Genomic DNA, 22,889 nt, shown 5'->3' on the forward strand with positions numbered 1-22,889 from the left:
ACTGTATGTGGTTTGAATAAACCATAATTTAGATTTATCAGTGAAAACATCAAGGACCTTTTTTAATGTGCACCTTGCCACATTAACTTTTAGCTTAAAAAAAGAAATTATAACCATAAATCTCGAGAATTCCCTGTAATTTTCAGTTGCCCCTGGTTTGTTTGCATCCCATATATAATTAGAGCCTCCTGAGGAGCAGAGTCCTGATGTTGTCATTCCTTGCCTAGTTTCCCCCACAAATACTGTGGTGCTTCCCAAGGCTGAGGTCTCTTGTTAGACAGACTTATGTAATATTCCACTCGTGTACACAGACCCCTGAGAGGTGTTTGAGAAAAAGCAGGAAACAATGTTTTCTTCACACACTTTTGTGACATTGATCTTCTGCCAGGGGCCTGTCCTCAGCAGGGAAGGATTTATTCTCCTTGGGGTCCTGAAACATCCGCTATGGAAGAGTACACTTGAAATGTCCACACATCTGGATTCATCCCTCGCTCAGCTGCAGCGGGTTTTTCTTTAGTTGTCTGCAGTAACTTAACACAATTCCATCAGTCAACAGTAAAACAAGGGTGAAAGTAGGAAGATGAACGGAGGAGTGCAACTAAACTCCAAATCACAGCGATTCAGTGATACGTTTTAAAGGTACTGAGAGCTGAACACAGACCTGCTATCAAACCACAACAGTATGGGTTTGCTTGATGGTCTCCTGTTGTGAGGCCGCAGTGTGTGTTCACTGCTTGGTGCGATTTAAGTGGGCTAAACTGTGCCTGTGAAAGAAAAATGTGTATGTGGTGATGCAATTTGGCCTTGTTTCACACCCTGGATGCCTTTTAGGATGAAATACGCCCTCCAAGAGATTCTTAACGATTTGTTTTTGTCAATGTAAATAACAAAATGGGTATCACTTTATAATAACCGTCGTTAATAGATGATACAATGACAGTCAATTAATCTTTAGTTAATTGTCATTTAACTGTTAGCAAACAGTCATTTAACAAACAATGACATTATAATTAATAATGTTTACTAATTATTAGTAGTGCTGTAAATTAACAGTTTATTGTTACACACATTATATCCCTCATATACTATATTAGGTATCAGGAAATTTTAAAAAAATTATTGTACACCTTTAAGAAAACATTTTAAAAACATCTATAAACATTACATAGATACAGTAGATGGACCAGATAGTCCTAACACTTTGTTAAGGGTTACTAGTTGGTTGGTAAACCATCTATAAACATTATCTGGATGGCTATTGTAAAGTTGGGACTGATGTTTTTTATAGTTAGTTATTGTTTAGTAAGTGCTTGTTAAAGCAATGATACATTTTTTGCCCATCATTAAATTATATATTAAAAACAATTATCTATATACATACATAATGCCAATTTGTGTTTTGCAAACACAGCTGCACCAATGCTCTCACTAGCAAGAAGAATGCTAATTGTATACAGTGCAAAGGCTGAACATGCATTTTCAATAGTTAAAGTGCAGCTGTATCACTGCCCCAGTATTGAGTATCCCTGACCCTCTACACTAAGTCATAGTGGAGGATGCTTCCGAGGTGGGATATTTATTCCCTTGTGACTGCAAGCTCAGTTAAAGTCCTCCAGGCAACCTTGGTCTTATTTTCACTGGATTTTAATCATGGCCTTCCTCCCTCACGCCACAGTTAACTCCACTGTCATGGTTCTTGCTGACAGGATCTTAAAGGCTGCTCTTTTCATTCCACAGCCCAAATGACCATCAACAAGTCAAACAACCAGTGGGCTTAATCATCATTTTTTCTGTCTCAATGGACGGCCATGTAATATTGTTTCCAATCAGATCCACCCATGCGTGTCACAACTCTGCTCTCTCCTGGGCAACACAACAACCCTTTCCTTTGGTTTCCATCTGCAATCTATAGTCCAAGCTGAGAGACCAATTGCTGCAGTGTTGTACTTCAACTAGTGTTTTTCCAGACTGGGCAGAATGTGAGCTGAACTCCCTGTCACAGGCCTCAGCGAAAACAGGGTGTATTAGGTGATCTAGTAGCTGATAAGTTTAAGTGCTGTTGTATAGTCTTGGCATGACCAAGATGAATGTTGAAAATAAAAGGCAATGACAAGAATAAGTCTAAGAGTCTACAGCCATGCCAGCCGCTCTTTGAGGTTGTACTTATACATGCTAGTACATTGAGCTAAATGCTAGCGACGGAATGCTACCATGCTCAAATGACAACGCTAACATGCTGATGGTATACATACCATTTACACCATCTTTGTTTAACATGCTAACATTTACTAATAGGCAGTGAACACAAAATACAGCTGTCATTAGTTTTGCAGGTATTTGGTCATAAACCAAATGGAAAGTTTGACTTTAACGTGGCACTACATGAATGTCATAGTTATTACAATTCATCCTCTAAGCACCATACATGTCCGTACCAAATTCCATGGCAATTTATTCAGTAAATTCACTAAAAGCATAAAATGTCAACAAGCTGGTGGCACTACAGGAAAAATCAGGAGATTTCCAAGTAGTAGTAAGTAGTAAATCAACTTCTAGGGACTATGTATGTGTGTACAAAATATCATCACAATCCATCCAGTAGTTGTAGTTGATATTTCAGTCTGGACCAAAGTGGTGGACTGATCGACAGACAGACCGACAGACCTTGCGTTTCCTAAGCTAGAGCCTAGCAACGAAGTACAAATACTTTGTTACTGTACTTAAGTCAATTTTTCACGTATCTGTACCTCACTTAAGTAGAATCAATAGTGCATACTTTTGACTTTTACTTCATTACATTTTGCAACAATTATCTATACTTTCTACTCCACTACATTTCTACAACGTTCCGTTACATTTTCGTTACATTTTCTGATCAGTTTTTCCCCCTGCCAAAACGTCTTCCTGTCCGTCCCACATTTGTCTCACCAGTGAAATTTGGTTGCCATAGATATATGGGGCACCGCTGAGCCTTCATTGGCTTCCAAGCCGGCTCCGGTGCTCCAGAGCCCGGGCACAGCGCTTCTGACCCTCGGTAATACAGCCTCTGGTAAAAGTGAAAATGAAAATGTTTTTTTTGTTATTATTCACGTTTTTAAATCATAGTTGCCATCTGTTTCTCTCCACAGCATCGTTTACTTCTCCGCCAGGCTGCGTAAGACGCGTTCATATCTTATTTATTTGGCTGGACCTCTTCATATCCGTCTCCCCATTTCTGCTCCTTCACACACTTTATTTGCTTACGCTCCCATGGTTAAAGGAAAAAAATACATCCATGAATAAAACCAACCGCATTCGGATTCTAACATCATATTTCCGTTTTATGCTGGTTAGGATAGGAACTTTTTTTAAAAGCCAGGCCTTGTTTGTGGTAGTGGACAGTATGGTTTTGTTTTTGTTTTGGTATTGTTTGGTGCATATTTATCCATGTAGCTCCATGTAGCTCTCAGTCTCGGCCCCTATTGCTAGCAATAGGGGCCTGTTTAGTCAGCTGTTTAGTCAGCCAGACAATTTGAGCTGTAGAGACCGTGGGATTTCCCAAACTGAAATCCCGCTCACACATATTAGCACAAAACTGCTTTGCTAGCCCCATCGTGTTGTAACTAAGACATCTGCTGAAAAATAATTTTATTCATTAGCATGATTGCCGTACTGTTTAGTTCAAAAACATCCAAAACACTGTATGAAAACATACCAGACGCAAGCTTTTATTTTGAAAAGTCAATGCTCGCGGCTGCACCATCCGGGAGGGCATACATGAGATGGGAGGTCTGCAGGCTGCAGCCATACCCGACTCAAATATCCTTTCGGTCCCGGTGATTATTTGTGAAATTGTGCAAACGACAGCCTTTTCAAGGCATTTGAGAAGGAAGGAGTGGTGGCATGCAAGCCCCCAAATTGATGCTCATCTGAGAAATGGAGTTTTGGATAATGTTCAGCTTCGGCAAGCTTACCTATGCTAAAATATACAATGACTGAGGAAGCCTAGTGACGAGTCCACAGCAACCAGTGTTGAATTAGTTATTACCCAGTGTGCTTTGCTGAATGGTCTCAATGTTTTATTGTCTTATTTCATGGGAATACTTGTTTACTAGAGAAGTAACTTAGTATTTGAAGTAATGCAGTAATGCAGGAAGCGTGCATTTAGTTTTCATGCTTATTGCGTTTCCATAACAATGTTAGTGAGTAAATCAGTGCCAAATCCTCAAATAACAGAGGAGTATGGTGTATAATATGAGAATGCAGAGGTTTAGTCATGTATGTCATGGCTGTAAAAAAAAAAAACAGGCATCTGTACATCTTTGACAAGCTCAAACCAGTACAGAAGGCATCAATGAATTGTTGGGGATGGTCATCCCTTTTTTCTTTATCATTTTGGAGGGTCATCCAAAATGTATTGCTGGTGAAGGGAGGGTCAGGTCTATTTGACAGATCCCAAAACCCTGAAATAAATAATGAACAGTCCCTTACCAACTTTTTTTTTCATATTTTTATATTACCATTTAAAATGGTAATATTATTTAGTCTTTATTTATACTGTGTGTGCTGTTGTTGGGTAATATCACAAGCATACCATGTGAGTCACTATAAGGGCAAAGGTAGTACTACAAGAAAATCCTTTTTAGATTGATGCAACCATTCATTTCTGTTATAATAATGTGTTCTGTATTTATAATGTAGGGTATCAAAATGTGGTTTATAATCCTAACCATCTCTCAGCCATGAAATAAGATTGCTGGTACACTGATAAACTATTCAGTTGAGCTAGTTAAAACTTCTGTCAGAACCAATTATGAGTGAAAAAAGCAGTGCCCTGTGGTGCTACCTTCTCACCGCTGTCCTGTCATCTGTGGCTCTCTGCCTGAGGCACAACAGATCAAGGCTCTGGCACTGGTCGAGTATGGCTGACCCACGAAAATGTATGGTCTCACGAGGTCAAGCTGAAACAGAAGGCAGCGCACAAGCTCTTGTCACAAATCCAAACCAAAAAGAATTTCCGTCTGATCATCTTTGTGTTATAATGTCATTTTGGGCTGCTGATGTGATTTAGATCTTTTCTAATTGGGTTTTTAAATCTGTCACCACCAATAATTATCCGTTCAGTTAATAATCATTAGGAAAGTTGTCCTTTAATCCAGTTCTGGTCCACCTCAGAAAATGAATGGCCCATTTATATTGTGTCAGTTGGTGAAATGCAGTTAATGAATTATGCTTGTAAAATTATTACTGATTCCATGGCTAGAATGGAAACCATAAACGTTCCAGAGGTAATGACTTTGAACTGATTATCAAAGAGGCTCCCAATACTGATTTTGAGGGAAAACTTTTACAGTTTTTGCAATGTGGATGTCAGAACTTGGTACAAGCAAAACAATTTGTATGTTTGAGTCGTCATGAACTTGAATGTGTTATTTCAGACTGTGGGAATTGATGCATTCTCCATCCACTTGCTCTGTGTTGCACTTGCAGCATTAAACCAATTATAATCTGAGAATTCCCAGCTGTTTTAATGGATGACATTAGCCAGTATGACTTTGATATATGTCAATCCCTCCAGCAGGAAAAACATACATAAAATACATACATTTCTCAGTGTGGATATTATGGAAATTAATCCATAATGGGGGGGCTGGGGCAAGGTGGAGAGTGGGGGTGTGGCCTTGACCAACTACCACTTTGCTCGTTTGAAAGCCATGATGCCTCTCTCTTTCTCATGGGTGGGCCAAATTCTCTGGGTGGGCAAAGCAGAGAAAGGGGAGTTAACCTTGCTCCTTATAACCTCATAAGGAGCAAGATTCCAGATCGGCCCATCTGAGCTTTCATTTTCTCAAAGGCAGAGCAGGATACCCAGGGCTCGGTTTACACCTATCGCCATTTTTAGCCACTGGGGGACCATAGGCAGGCTGGAGGAACGCATATTAATGTAAAAAAACCTCATAAAGTGAAATTCTCATGCCATGGGACCTTTAAGATGAATGTTTTGTTGGACTGTTACTCTCTGCTTGAATGTACATCAGTGTGCTGCTGTGGTGTTTGCCTGGAATACAAGTCTGCATACTTTCATCCCACATAATTCAACACATGCTGTCTCCTTTGAGGCCCTCCACAAACATATGCTTGCCAAATAACATACATGTCCTAGTTAGTGTACATTCCCTGGGCTCACTCATACATTTGGCTTGACATGGAACATGCTGTAGCAACAAGTGCACTCAGTTTTAAGGCTGGAAATACTTTACAATATTATGGATCAGAATTGTGTGAAATATGACTAATACAGGTTGCAGCTAACATAAATGTGTAATGCTAACAGTAGCTTAATTTATCAGTGTTTATAAAGAAAATAATGATTGTTGAACCATCACTTTATTTTTCGGCTGACCTATTTCTCTTCTCTCTCCCTCTTGCACAAACTCACACACACACACACACACACACACACACACACACACACACACACACACACACACACACACACACACACACACACACACACACACAAGCTTCACATATTATTAGGTACACATGTCCCTGGAAAACACTATTTTGTGCTAAGCGGATTAATTTGGAACAGATCTATACCAAACGCTCAAAAACCCCACCCTCCCTGCATCATTTGCGAAGATTTGTCCTCTCCTAGAACTGAGATCAGTGCTGTTGTGGCTGCTGCATCCAGAAAAAAATCCCTTACTGTTGCTTGCTTGTCCTACTTTTATTGGAAACGTATTACATTTATATTGATTAAAGTTGCATTTCCTTTGTTTGAGGGATTCCTACTGTAACAGAGAGAAGAACAGGACGTACCTACTAACATTTCCCAGATAGCGCCCATGCAATTTGTGATCCCCCTTGACGTGCAGTTTTGTAGTCAGTAGTTCATGTATTATATTTGGTGCACACAATGTAAAACGACCATTAGAGCAGTACTGTGTTAATAACGACTCTAGCTGACATTTAAACTTTGCTCCAGATTTATTTTGTTGTTAAAATTAGAGGAATACTAATAAAACTGTTCAAAATCTTTGCACAGTGCAGTATGTGTTCATATTGCAAGGGATTTTATGTTATTTTTTTCAGGAAGTTGCAAAGAATGCAATGATTTGTAAATACCTTGGGCTCATATCAGAAATTATAATGTTCGGTTCTGTTTTTTATTATCTGCTGCTGCTTGTGTTGTTTGAGTATTAAAGATGAGACTTAGTTTTCTTAATCCACAATGAGCTTGTGCTCAAACTTTAATGTACGACTGAACATCATCACAACCTAGCTTCCCTAGCCATTCTTATTCGTCCGTGCCCACACCAACATACACCATGGTCATATCACTAACTAATTCCCTCTGCTGGTCACACTAGGTATTACAGTTGATTCATTGCATATCAACACACTGCTGTCTTTTTTGGTTGTTCTCTAAATCTTAGGCCACAGCACGCTCACACCAGTCAGCTAAAATTGGAAATACATATCTTTCTCTGTTTTATCTTTTTGTCCACACTAATTCTGAGCCTTTCAAAAACTCAAAGTCGATGAATCTGAATATTCAGGCCTCAAGGTATAGACCTCATTTACACATGACATTAGCATGTGATCCGTATCTAGTTTAGCCTGTCTGGATAAGGAAAAATGCATGCTAATCTAAGGCATACATGCGCTTGTGATCAGTATGTGACCATGCAGGCCACATCTGGAGGGCAGGCCACGTCTGGAGGTGGCCTGCTTGCCATCTGTTATGAAAAGTCTGTCAGTACTGCAGTTCTGCCTAACTAATTTGCATATTGAGATCCGATCTCAGATTTGAGATAATGAGAAAGTTTAATAATACCAGGTGTAAATGCAAAGGCCAGTGGATATGATGTCATAATTATAATCACATTTAATGGAAACTTTTGTGTACAGGTTCAAGAAAGATGATTTTGTGCACATCCACATAGTTGCTGGTGCAGGACAAAAAAAATAATATTCAAATAAAGTGAGTGACTTTCACTTTATTTGAACTTAGGTGTACAGACACAAAGAATTTGATTCCAATTTGTTGTTGCTCTTAATGTACAGTACTTACACAGAATAGACAGACATCTAAAACAAGGACAGAAATCCAAATAATGTATCCAGATACAGACCACATGGACGTGGAAAACTGAGGTTCTCCAAAACTACCAGGTAGGAATTTGGTGCAGTGGAACGCTTAAGTTAAGAGGAGACATTTCACCTCAAACATTCTTTGTAAGCAGAGCAACTGGAGTAACCAGGCTGTGTCTGTCCCATAATGCACAATTATGGGGTTTTGCTGAACGAAAGAAGTGGAAAGAAAACGTGTTTACTGTAGGTTCTATGTATATGTGTGACTGTATCTGATATCTATGTAGTCCTGTTGTGGTGTAGTCACATAGCCATGAGTAATGTTCACTCACATTTCCTTGTTAAAGGACAATAAAGAATCTATCGAAAAAGAAAAGATTAGCCATTTTCATATTGCTTTGGTATTTTACTGTGGAAGAACTTTTCAGAAACGACCTAAAAACGCTAGTGTGGACACAGCATGTTTCCGTATTTATCCTCCTCAGCGTGGATGTAATGTACTCTCAGGGGAAGGACATCTGCATTCCTTATTAGTGACCATTATTTAATTTATTGTATTTTTTTGTGATCAGTCTTTACTATGCACATTATTGTTGTATGCAATCTGGCCAACTCTGTGCATGAATGAACACACACACAGTCACTTTTAATTAGCTGGTCACATTTGTTAAACAGCAAGGCGTGCTATTCAAATAATGAGCTGGTTTATTATCGCAAGCAATTAAATCTACAGGATGCTGAGGGATAATGTGAGCCATACCTCCCTTTATTCAGCTCTAATCAAAAATGCTCATGTGGTTTGTAGCTCAGGCTCAGAGGCAATTATGTATAATAAATAACATGCTGTGTGGATAAAATGCAACATCCTCAGATTTTGAGGTATACACAGTACAATTTTGTAACCTCTGTTTATGTTTTTGTGGGTTTTTCAGATGATAAAAGACAAGCCTGCAGAAACATGTACAGTACATAATGTTATAATAATGTCATTCATACCATTAACAATTAGATTAATGTAAAACAGGCTCAACCTGGCCAATATATCTAAGGAAAAACTGTGAGATATGCGGCTACCTGGCTAGCTAGCTCCCTGAGTTTGCTTACATACTGTACACCATTTCACAGCATGCCTTCCCCACAATAAACACTATCTACACCCATATGCCTATACTCTGTCAGACTGCAGCTTATTCAGAAAGGGCCAGATAACACATAGTCTAGATAAGACATAACTTATAATATTATCAAGTGCCTTGGCTGTGAATAACAATGTTTACATGTACTTGTTCGTGTCTCTCCTCCATCACTTTTATCTTTTTGTTTGTGCAGTTTCTAAAATAGTACTGATAATGTGGGAATTCAAACTTTTGAAATGTTATCAGTTACATATTCAAGCAAAAACGACAACATAGACCCATAATCGTGTTTTGCTGCACAAAATACTGTATGCAGTACCCGCACACGTCACTAGCAGCACAGCCTCTCTTCCACCTTAATCTCTGCAGCAGGGGTTCATATAAGAATGCCTGAAGGTTTTTTTCTCTGCTGAAATATGGTCAAGAGACATTTTCAAATCCTGTCTAGATGAGTCTTGTGTGTTCAGGAAAAGTGCAACTGTGTCTCTTCAGGGATGTAAAACAATGTTGTTTCAATACAGTAAAAACTTTCTCCGTTTCAATAGACCAAAAATGATTCTCATAAATAAAATGTGTTGCATCGTTTTATAATGTTTTTTAGTTGCTTCATATATTATTTATCATATCATTCACTGTGCCAATTACCTGCTGCTTATGCTGTTCTTATCTGAAATTGCCAGAAAAATATATTTGGAATCGTTAAAAAGCAATCGATTCCAAATATCAAGATTGCTGACTGAGCATGTTAATAAGGAACAGGAAGCTCTCCTGATTGAATCATTACAATCTATTTGTTTAACAGTGTGTTAGGGGAAAAAAACTGATTCAATGGAAATGATCACTGAGGTAAGAAACACCTAATCACTCAGCTTAAAGCCACTCTCCCTGATTGAGTGCCCACAAATCTCCAAAAGTCTCAAAATGGGCCTCCACAGTCCTTTAAAAGCTGAAAACGTTCTTCCAACGTATTACTGTTGCTTTAAAACTAACTGTGAACTGAGAACTTTTTATTATTCAGTAGACTCTTGGGTTTGTGTTGAGAATTGTTTTTAATTACTGTCAAAAGTGAACACCCAAATGCAACTTTAGGGGGAAGAGAAAAGATAAATAAATCTACCAGTTTTTTTTAGACAGCTAAATGAGACAGCAGCAGCATTGTTCCTTACTCCTAACTTGAGAATATGTGTTTTGAATGACTGCCCCGTGCTCTCCACTGATCTTGCAATAATCTTTCAAGATGAACTACTTTTAGATTTGAACTCAGTGGGCCAAGTTTTTAAATTTCAGCCTTATAGTTGGATGTCATTGCCCATCAAAACATCCAAATGTCAACATCTGCTCTCGGAGGTTTGAAAATGTTGGTTGCACATTGTACTCGAGGAGAGGCCAGAGGAATTTTGACTTCCAACATATTAAAATGTTTAAACTGTGATTGTGGTATGTCAGCCCTTATTGAAACATATAGTCATGGCTCTATTTATAAACTGAATTGTTTAAGTATTTATTACAAATTATCATTTTTATTTTTACAATCCAAAATTATTAGCAGAGCTTGAATTTATTTTACATGCACTTTTTGTATATTAAGTTTTTGTTTTTTTCTGGAGTGAATTACAACTACATTCTACAGTAACAGTCAAAGAAAGTTTGAAAAGTGTTTATCCACATGAGTCAAACTCAACATGGACATATTCAAGATTTCAATTCAGTCAAATAAATTGCTGATTGTATCTTTAAAGTGGCCATTAAATGCTAATATGAGCTTTTTTTCTGATAGAAGGGATTATGTGTTGTGGGAATTTAGCAGGAGGATGCTATATGGTGTTAGACATGCACTGCTATTCATTACACTATGTGGTAAGAGGACAAGAAAAATGAGAAAATATCACTTAATAATGACATCACATTTATTTTAACTGCGCCTTATCTGAATTAAACACAGTTACCCTGCAGTAGGAGCAAAACAATGAGCAATTCTTTTCTTTATGTAGTTTGTAAGCACAGAATAATGCTCAGAGTGAAGTTTTGTTTCTGTTATTTGCTGTCATTGGTATGTTGTAACTAATGATCTTCTCCCTTTTTTGTCAGGTGGCATCCCCTTTGTTCTGACCGGGGAACTGTTTGAACAATCCTTCCGACCTGCCGCCTTCATGATTGCTGGCACAGTTAACTGGCTGTCCAACTTTGCTGTGGGCCTCCTGTTCCCATTTATTCAAGTGAGTTACCTCTACCTCAGTTTACAACGTCAACAGAGGCAAGTGACACTTTTTTTTAAATAAAGCGTCTCACACACACACACACACACACACACACACACACACACACACACACACACACACACACAGTCATCAACTGATTGTCAGCTAAACCAACCCAGGTTTGGCGCTTCAGCCTTTCACAGTCCATTAAAGTTGTCAGCCCCTCATTAATCCCTGCAGTTGCTGCTTACACCATGTTGTCGACTGGTTGCCTGCTCTCCATCAGCACCTCCACCTCATTAGTCAACATACTTAATATTTCTGTAGTCCTATCACATTACATTATGTATTTTATATTATATGCAACTACTGAGCTCTAATGGTTGTCCTTGGAAGAGTCAGTGACTAATTTACAAGCTTTTCACAATAATGGTATTAACTTAATGATAAGTGTTCCTGACTGAACATGTGCTGTACATTTTGTTCCTTTTTAGTAAATTGAATAACAATACTGGATTATACAAAGCAAGCTGATGCAGATGTCCTCTATTTAATCATACTTGTTAACCTAACCATAAGGTAATGTCCTCTTAGCTTTGGTGCAGATGCTTTTAAATTCAGACCTGACCTAACAATAGACTTGGAAATGAAAACTCCAGTCCCACTTCCATTACTGTGAGCCAATGGGATCACCACTTCGGCTGGCAGAGCAGTGAGGAACAGCCATAGATATAAAACAATATTATAGCTATGGGAATAGCAGCTAAACTATGGGTGTTCCAATGGGCATTTGCTTTACACTGATTACAAAGCACAGTTTTTATTTCCCTTGTTAATGTGGCAATCTGTGAGATTTTCTCATCATAACTGCAAGATACTGGCAGTAAAACATACTGTAAAGGAGCACAACACAGATATTTCTCAGAAACAGTTGTGTAATGTGTTTTGTGGCTCTGCATTAATTTTAGAAAATACCCCTTCTTATGTCACCAGGGTTTCTACCATTGAGGTGCATTATGGGAGATGTAGGATCTGGTGTTTTAGAGCTCATCTGTTGTGACTTATTGGAAGTGCAATGCTAAATCACTGGAGTCTCAAATCTCATCTACATCATATTACATGTTTCAGATGTTTTTTTCAACTCATTTTTTTCACCTCTTAGGCAGATTGATTTAGGTACCTGATTTTGTATTGTGTGCTTAGAGTGCCCAGCAGTACTGTGGATGAACAGATCCAGTGTGGACACTGACTGTTGTGCTGCTGACATACTGCTTTTGCTGCTTGGCCTTGTAAGCAAGATGTTACACGTGAAATGTGAGATGTTGCAAGAAAGCTGAATACAAAGTATTAGACACTTTCAAAGCCTCATAGGAGCTGTAGTCATTGCTACCAAAATAATAATTGTTGTTGATTTTGGTTGAAATAAGGAAGTGTTCAGGTGTTTTTCAGCCAGTACAGAAGTGGATATCTGGTTATCTTAAAATATAGTCAGAAAACAAAACATTATCATGTTTTTAGCTTTACAAAAATACCTTTTAAACGAACCCTATAAGCAAATACACTGAGCAATGAAAAGCAGTGATGCAGAGGCTAACACAGAAGTTGGCCAGGCGTTGGCCCTCTACTGTAGAATCCTTTAATCCTATTTACTTGTTACTTGATCTTTTTGTTAAAAATAATGAACATCCTGAGTACTCCACTTTAAGGACTTTTTGTAAGGAGTATAATAAGCAAATATAACAGTTTTTAGACAGAAGAGCCAATTAGTGTTTGACACTGAAATGCTTTACCAAGAAATGCAGGGTCCTCTTTCAACTTCTAAAACCTGACTGTTGCTCCTGGCGGCTTCACATCACTGCCTCCTCTCATTTTACCTCGTCCATTTCTTTCCCTCTATGCCTCTCTTTCTTTGGCCTCATAAACAGGTAGTAGAAGTAGTATAAAGTTGAAGTGTACCAATGCAAAGAGTAAAGTGTCAAGTGATGAGTTCAAGAGTTGAGGAGTTCAAAAGTTCAGCAGTCTTATGGCCTATGGGATGAACCTGAGCTTGGTGGTGTGGGACCGGATGGTGTGGGACCGGATACTGCGGTACCATCTGTCAGACAGCAGCATGCAGAGCTGTTTGTGGCTAGGGTGATTGGGGTCTGATGATCTTATTTGCCTTGTTCCTGCATCACTGGATGTAGCTCTTTTCACTTTTCATTCAGCAATTCACTCATAGGTTGTGTCTGAAATCACTCCCAGTTTGCTATACTGTATAGTTCACTATAATTACTGTCCGCTATTTTATTTCATTGTGTGAATTCTGACTGAAATTTAGTGCACTCGAAAATTTCTACAGCAGAGCGAAACAAAAGTAGTGCATGTGGCATGTACACTACTTTTTGCTAACAAACCCACAGTGAACATTTTTATAGAAAATGACCAGTGTGTGACTATGTGTCATTACACAGATTATGATGTTTCATAAATGTCCCAAATTTCAATGTCCTGCTCACTATAGAGTAAATTATTCAGTCTATATTTACTGTTTGTAGGGAGTAGTGAATGAGTGACTCCTAAAAGTAGCTGGAATCAATATAAGATGTCAGTGATTGAAAATATATTTATCAGGAAGGGATTTATTGAGTGTCTGTATAATTATCACACAATAACTAAAGAAAGTACATCCTTGTCTGCACAGCAAATTTGAAAACGCAAATTTAACACTCTCAGAGTTAAAATTAACACTCTCCCTGGGTTTATATGGGAACCACTGTAAAAGTGTTAAATTAACACTTTTGAAAGTGTTAAAAATTATAACACTATGACAAACTCTTATAGTGTAATATATTAACACCACAACTGAGTAAAATAACACTAGGTTGGTGTTCAAAATGTACTCATTATTGACACTCATGGAGTAACTAGTCAACACTGTGCCAGTGATCAGATAACACTTGACAGTGTCAACGTACACTCAACTGGTGTTATTATTATTAAGAGTTAATATGTAAAATACATTAGTAATAATGAATCACTCCAAAACAGTACTGCAATGAAAAGTTATTTTATTTTTAATTTAACAAGGGCTTTACTTTAAAAAGTTCTGACTCAAAAATCCTGTTCAATGACCTTGTACAATACAATTCTGCCCAAAACATGTAAGAATGATGGTAAGATGTTTGATCTTATGTTTAAAAGTAATGTATCGGTGGCCCTATGTCACAGCAGTTGCTGCTCGACTCAGCTCGACTCTACTCGCCTTTTTTGGTTTTCCATTATGAAAAAAAGGTACCTGGTACCTGCCAACAAGTACTTTTGTTAGTATCACCTCCGTCAAAGTTCCAAGCGAGCTGAGGCGATACCAAAAGGTGACGTGAAAACCTGCAGAATACTAATTGGTCGGAGAGAATCATCACTAATAACTGCATCATCACTAAATCTGCAATGGAAAAAGGAGGACGGGACACCGCGGTTGAGCCGAGCCGAGCTGAGTCGAGCAGGTACCATGTAGTGGAAAAACACCAATAGTCAGACCTGTCTGATGTAGTGTGCAGTTTTCCACTTGTTCTACAGGATTTAATCCCCCCTCCAGGCATAAGCGGAATTTGACATTCGAGCCAGGGAAGGGGAAAAACAAAATTGTTGTTTTCCCCTCATTGTAGCAGCTGAGACCTGGCCTACCACTTGGGGAACACAGCACGAGCACATATGGACAAAACAAACATGCTAAATAAACATATGTTTATTTTTAAAGCAGATTTTAAATTACATTGTTACAAATTCGTCGTTATTAAATCAAATCGCGGCACGGCTGTTTTGGAACGCAATAGACAGACGGTGGCGGAATGCCCCGACACTTAAATTCAACTCAAATGTAAAAGTGAATAATCAGTGTTTGACCTACAGTCTGTTGAGATGCTTCTCCAAACGCAGAAACAAAGCGCAATCACACCATAAAACATTAAGTCACGTTAAGAAAAAAGATCCGTATTTTGCCGTAATCCAATGACACGAAAAAAAAGTAATCCACAGCGATCAGTAGATCCACTTTGTCGTTTAACCAATCAATTAGTAAGATGACAGCAAATGTATATACATGGCATTTAGGAAACCTTTATTGCAAGGTTGGCACGGCAAGATGTCCAGACTAGTGCAACAGTAATTTTCGTTTTTTGCGTCTTGCATATGCGTCGACAATGGTCTCAGGTGAGAGCCGGAGCCCTGAAAAAATATTTTTTTACTAAAGCAGTAGGCCTATATGAAATCAGATGTATTACCTACCACCATTTAGTTGTTTTGTGTTATTTTAAATATTTATAAAATATCTGGTCATACCAGAAGTAATTATTCCACTCATTTTTGAAACAATGCAATTGCCCGTTTCAGCCACCAGGGGGGCCCCCGCAAACTCCGCTTATGCCTCCAGGTAAATGTCCTGAGTCCCTTAGTGCTGTCTTCTTATTCCATTAATTGCCGCCAGGCCTCTGCTACGCTTGTGCATTTGACTAATGTGACCAAAACATTAAAGAACACTGAGAAAAAGACATAGCTGACTGCTTTATCCAAAGCACTTTATAGTTTATTCATTGCCTCCTTGTAGTCTTATCAGTTAGATTTCAAACCATGTAAAGTATTAACATGAGTAGAATCTGAAACAAGTACAAGGTAGGGAACTGCTGCCTTGTTGAAATGAATTCAGCATCTATAGGAGATAGGGACTGCTCCCATTTTGCTGCCCTCCCAAGCCAACCTATCCAGATAAGCCGCGTTTCCATCAAACACTTTCAGTATAGTACCTTTAGAACCATAGGTAACCTGTACGGACATGCACCTAAACACTAAATCTGTTTTGCGTTTGTAGGAGAGGTTGTTACCGGATGGTAAGAGCTGTGGACAGCCATGTACTGAAAAACGAGCTGAAAAAACATTTTTTTCCTTAATGCTCAGTTCAGTATTCAGTATTTCCTTTTCACTGATGATGCAGAGGAACATCTGCAACAATCACTGAGTGCAGTGTTTCTAGCTCCACCTTTTTAAATTGGATCAGTGTTCTGGGTACCACAACAGAGGGTTAACAGGAAAAAGGACAGAATGGAGTGGTTCTATTGGTACCATCCACAACTTTTGACAATGGAAACGCAAAAATAGCCGTTCTAATATGTAACAAACTGAACCAGACTGCTTGTTGGAAACGAGGCTATAGACAACCCCAAAGAGAGTAAGTACCCTTTGTAATCTGCAATGAGTCTGAGGGGTCAAATGTCCTGTATAGACACCCCCTTTTAACAAGGCCTGTGATGCCCTGTCTAGAGTAGGGTCTGTGGCCCATGATGACATTCATCCCTTTACATCTATAAGCCAAAACTGTCCTCCACAAACAAGTGGGAGAGACACTGAGCTTAGCCGTTCTAGGGGCAGACTATGATCAGTGAGAGGAAAGTTAAGTTCCCACTACAAGAGTTGCTAGTTCGCTGTACAATTCACTACAAAACTTGCTGTCTTGCTGTTTTTTTCACACCTTTACCTGACTGACCTGTGACAGGAACTCGAACACTACTAGATCTTTCACCAGAAGGAAAGAAAGATCAGACAGAGTGCTTTTAGAGGGTGTTGTGGTTGGCACACTTGTTCACAAAATAGCTTGTTTCCACATGTCTTTACTATTTATAGCCTGCTTTCTCTAGGTGCAACAACTTCGGTCCGTGCTGCAAATGCAACACATACAGTAAAGTAACAGGCGACCCCTCCACCCTGGTTTCGCCTCAGCCTGTGTCTTGCACTCTCATTGGCTAGAGCTCCCCAGCAGAGTCCGCAACAACTCCAGATATTTAGCCTGCTAGATATCTAGGATGTGTCTGCGAGGCACCAGTGAGCCTCTCGAATTGCATTTTGGAACAATTCACACATCACGCTTGAACATGCGAGCACCGAGCCAAAGCCGATTTGCTTCCAATCTGCGGCTTTAGTTGGGGAGCTCCCAAAACCGTCCATGAGCAGAAAATCAGGGCTAAAATCCTATAGTGGAAAACTTGCCTCAACGCGTACACACTAGACAGACAGAAGTTAATTTACATTTCACTTAAGAAGATCAATGAGATTAGTGAGGCACCACCAGCTCTATTGACATGCAGAGAGGTGAGGAAGTCATCATCAGGCTTAGCATGCAGGCACATCCCGGACAGCTCTGAGACTATTTGCATTTTTCCGGCCAAGGCCAGTGCCAGCAGCAAAGCTGTCTTCAGCAACAACACTTTCTTTTCACTTTCTAAAAAAGAATGTTGAATCAGGGTGTCCAACAACAACAAGGTCGGATCCCACATCAGTACCAGTGGGGTTAGAGAATATGAGTCTGTGACAGAGATGTTCACAAGTCATTTTTTGGAAGTCCAAGTCAAGTCTCAAGTCTTGGAGCTCGAGTCCAAGTCAAGTCTCAAGTCTCTGGCCATCTGGTCTGTCCCTAACATTGTATTGTTAAATCTTATGAATTCAAAGCATGTCCTGTAACTACCATCCATACAGTACAGTATCAAAATCAGTTGTAGGATAACTTTATGGGGTCTACTTAACACATCCCTCTAGCCCTCGGACCTGGTGAAATATTAACCTAAGTCACATCATATGGATACAACTATAAAGATACAATTTGCCTGTTCCCAGCATTAGCACAACACTGAGATGGTTAGCTTGTTACCTGTGACGATATATGCTAAATGTAACGTCTCTTTCACTCAAAAAAATGTCTAATGTCGAAGTGGAAATCAAGAGAATAGTGGCAGCGCCACACCAGTTACAGAAAAACATGCATCTCAGTCTCAGTCCAAATTACGCACAATAAGCAGTTTGAACTCACTGATGTAATGTAATTTATTCATTTTAAGCGTTAGTACGCTCAGTGAAACTGAGTCCAGCGCAAGGGAGATCCGACTCAGAGGAGGAGAGGTTAGTGAGGCCAGCGTCTCCACGGCAGGTGACAGTGCGCACGGATCCGCTGCGCCACGCATGGATGAAATAATGAAATAGTTAATAGGACTACAGTAACAGAAATGTGTGCAGAATTAAGACAGTCAAGACGGCCAAGTGTTTGGTGGACTGGGTACACCTTGTTCACTTAGTAGCCTACAAATCATCCACGGGATCAAGTATGCATCACCCGACACAGCGTTTGTTCTGGGGAGATGGATCCTTGCGTCCTGCCTCCTGTGCGCCATGGATGTCTGAGCCTCAGCAACTACTAACTATAAAGATACAATGTGCCTGTTCCCAGTATTAGCACAACACTTTGCGATGGTTAGCTTGTTACCTGTGACGATATATGCTAAATGTAACGTCTCTTTCACATTAGCAAGTGACTGACCTATCTGGATGCGTTTTGAGATGCCTGATGAAGTTCGACGTTGTTGATCCGGTGCCACACACCTTGCATTTAGCTGTTCGCTTACTGCCACTGTTTACCAAGTTATTGAAAGCAAAACTAATGACAAAAGGCACAACTCTGAGTGTGCGCACATAAGGCATAGCGCATGCGTTACGTTGCACATTATGGCAAAGGACAGGGGACATGCAGCTCGTCATACGTTTCCTCAACGTATATGCACCAATAAAAGAAAATAGAAATACATTAATAAATTTAGATTTAAAAAGCAATAATTGCATGAAAACAGGTTGTTGACAAGTCTTGAAACTCAAATCCGAGTCAAGTCTGAAGTCTTTTGGGTCGAGTTGTAAGTAGGGTGACCAGACGTCCCGAAAAATTCGGGACAGTCCCGAAATCCAAGCAATCCCGAATCCTGCCCTAATTGTCCTGAAAATTAGAGCAAAGTCTCAAGAGTAGACTCTCAAGTAGTTATAGTCTGATAGAACGTTAAAAACTGTTCATGGTGATTGACAGCAGATGGTCCGGGGTGCTCTGCCTGCGACCCTCCTCGTCTCCAAAATAAAAGCTCCCATCCCCGTCGGGAGACAACGGGGTGGCATCACAGCTAAGGGACATCACAGTCTGGGGTTGAAATACTTAACCACAGGTTAATTACAAAAAATACAACCTTTTTGTCCCCTTTTTATGTTATAGAGTAGATAAAGAGAGCGCAAGTTGCAGCCATGAGGCCAGGGAAAGTGCACGTGCAGGCGGCCACGAGAAGGAGTGATTGGATTGGATGTTGCTGATGTTAAAGCGCAGTCATTATGTTTGTTTTATTTGTTTCATAATGACACTTGAGTTCATGATTTTAATGATTTTTTATTTGTATTTTCGGGTATACATGACAGACAGTTGAATTCCTGAATAAAAATAATAAATCATTTTGGTGCGGAGTTTTGAAATTCATGTCCCGCCCAATCCCCCCAAAACCTTGTTTACAATACCCTACAGTGAGCAGATAGATAGATAGAGAGATAGATACTTTATTCATCCCGAGGGACATTTTAGTGATGCAATGGCCATGATAAGGTGCTATGGTAGAGTGTGTGCAATGGTGGTAGTGAACAGTGTCTTTATGTGGCAAGATTTGGAACACACACAATCAATGAGCCTCACCTGTTCTCAACAGAATATGACAACTGAAAACCCACCAGCAGCTCAGCCGTGTCTCTTTATTGCTGTGCTCAGACTGGACTCTGAAGTCTGCGGATCATCATTTCTACTGGCATGTCAAGCCACAAAGAGAGCAGGGTATTCTATCACATTAAATTGTAAAATCCTGCGTGGTTTCAGAGCCATCTGGTTGACTGCAGTGTGCTAATGTGTACCACCTATAGATTTGGATGCAGTCAGAGCTTTGTTTTACAATCACAAAATTCCAGGATTATTGAATGCTGCAGTGAGGTAGCACACCATAACTCCTAATTGGCAAATATTGCCTGAAGAAAGATTTATTTTTCATTTATAATTCCTATATGTTGTGCCTTTTATTTACTTTATTTCCAGAACATTACAAATCCCACAGGCACTATGTGCTATAACTCAATATCACACATGTTGTCATTTCAGTTACCTCAATAAATGCCCCATGTTTTTATTGATGATCATGACATTGGTGTACTTGACCCATTGTGTGCTGCCTCATGAGAGAAACTAAAACATTTTTTTCTTCTTAGTAAGCTACTGTAAATTAATTAGACGAGCCATGGAGAACAACAGAAGAAGAAGGAACTTTGTGCAAATGCAACGTGAAGGAATGATTAGCACAATGTGTAGACAACATAATGAGGGATAGGATGAAGACGAGAGGGGAGTGTACCATAGCCTTTATGTGTATCCTGTTTTTACTGTCTCTCCTTCTCTGCCTTGTGCTTAATTTCCCTTTCTATTCAAAGTTTTATAGCAGTCTTTAATGTCTCGGCAGGCGTCCTCAATGAGGTCCTCTTTCATCCTTACTGCACCAAGTTGGATCCAACTGGCTGCGATGTACTTTGATGCTTCAATAATCATCTTTCACAGATCTGTTTTATTTCTGCATGTCAAATCTTTACATTCATCTCAGCCAAGAGGTGATGGGTCACAAACCTATAAAATCTATCGGATGAATCATCACTCTTTACACTAAATTTGACGTTTTTGTGGATACCTTGACCTAAAGTATACATCAGCTTGTAAAGTAAATTCTACCATACACAAGCATATTCGGGTTGGAATGAGAAATCAATGTGACATTTTACTTTGAAATGGTGAAGTCTAGCTCTTTATTTTACTGCCCACGCACTTGTACAACAGCCCTGTGTTCTTTTTATGTCTCCATTCTCTCGCGTCCTCCTCTTCTGTTCCTTCACAGTACAATCACATCTTTCTCCCAAGGACTTTGGCTAAGTTGACTTCATTGGGTGTTCCTTTCACCTTTTTTACATGTGTACATCTCCACAATTATATTTTTATTGTTTTTCATTCTCTCTCTCTCTCTCTCTATAACAGATCACACTTTGTGACTGTCCTCCCCCAAAAACCACCCCATAAGTCTTTGTACAAGCATCTTATTGCAACCCATACTTGTCAACCAACACATTGTAGTAAGCTGGATTGATATTGATATGTATCAAGAAATAAGATCTCTGCTGTATTACTGTGTTGCAAAGTGTAATTAATCACAAAATGATGCCTTGTGGCAGAAAAAGCAGTATTACGGTTAGGAGTATTTTTTTTCTGTAACATTGTATGATTTACAATTACGCTCAAACATATCATCTGGGTGCCGTGTTTTGACGGAAGTTACGAGTAATTAGAGGGTGAAAGGTTATATGACGCCACTGACAGGCGACTAAAGGTAATGTCCCGTGTCTGAAAATAAAATACAGATTTCTCTGGGTTTGACATTTGGTGGAAACATTTGGGATAGTGTAACTACACAACTCAAAAAATATATAACATAGGTATGGTCGTTTTTAGACATTTTAATGCAGAAATGTTACATATTGTACCTTTAAGCAGTGATAAAACAGCACATTCCATTATGAAAAAAAACTTCTTAACAAAACACAATGTGCCATTATCTGGAAACTGTCTAAAAAAGTCTTAGGGAAACAATAAAAAAGGCATTTAGACCATCATTGTCACCTATGTACAGGACAGAAGATAGAATTTTATATATTCAATAGTATATTATGAGCGAAGTCCTACTGTCTGCCTAATGATTGCCCTCTGTTCCGAGGACATAGTTCAGCTCTGCTTTTTATAGAGGCACAACTTTGCCCTCGGTCATAATGTCCCACTTGTCCCTCATTAGAGCCTAATGGCATTTGACATTTCAATCTTCGTGAGCAGAAAAAATATTGATATGTACGCTGAAGTTCATGCCCTTTAAATCCTAGAAGTTATCTCAACTTATCCAAGCACTGCTTTACTTTTCCATTCTGGCATTCCTTTGCAGAGAGATACGGGGGCTTGGTTTTAGCTGCTTACAAACAATAAGTTACTTTTAATGGAAGTACTTGGTGCAGGTTGAGAGGTTTTGCTTAAGGCTTTCATCTTTCAGAGAGAGTTGTTTTGCATACCGCAACAAAATACTATACAGGGGATATAGCATTTTCCTATTATTACATTTATGATTGAATGAATAAATCACACAAGTTTTCTTGATATTGAAGCATGGCTTATTACACACATGATTATAATTCCAATATTGGGAACAAACTTGGAGTATACTGCTTTGATGAAGTAATTTGTCCTTGAATACTCCTCCCAAAACAGTGGCTGACTTAAACTTAATGCAAGAAAGCATTCATGCTTCAAAGCTCTGAGAGGCAGGGCAGGTACTACCTGTGGATCTACACATGTATATGTCTCTGCTTAATAAATATACTTTAGTCTGATCCACCACTCGATATTCCCCTGCTCCACCCTCCCGGGCAAATGTGATCACTTCTGGCTCCAAAAAACAAAAATGGCTACAGCCAAAACGCCAAACTCAAAGCTTCAAAACGGCAGTCAACAAACCAATGGGTGACACTGCAGTGGCTACATCCACTTCTTTTATACAGTATGTAAATTACATTAGTTACACTT

General features: G+C 39.2%; 1 protein-coding gene across 11 annotated transcripts in view; it reads left to right on the top strand.

Moving 5' to 3' along the window:
- The window catches only part of slc2a9l2 (solute carrier family 2 member 9, like 2), a 99,244-nt gene that overhangs the window by 66,841 nt on the left and 9,514 nt on the right, over nt 1-22,889 (top strand). For all 11 annotated transcript variants that reach the window (XR_004897633.1, XM_031277660.2, XM_036002269.1 and 8 more), the window contains one exon: nt 11,304-11,431. Coding sequence is in view for 10 of the 11 variants with exons in the window: in XM_031277660.2 (XP_031133520.1) it covers nt 11,304-11,431 (128 nt within the window). In the remaining variant the exon portion in view is untranslated. The remainder of the gene's footprint in view (nt 1-11,303; nt 11,432-22,889) is intronic.

Source organism: Sander lucioperca, chromosome 6, assembly GCF_008315115.2.
Source record: "Sander lucioperca isolate FBNREF2018 chromosome 6, SLUC_FBN_1.2, whole genome shotgun sequence".
In the NCBI taxonomy this organism is placed as follows: Eukaryota; Metazoa; Chordata; class Actinopteri; order Perciformes; family Percidae; genus Sander; species Sander lucioperca.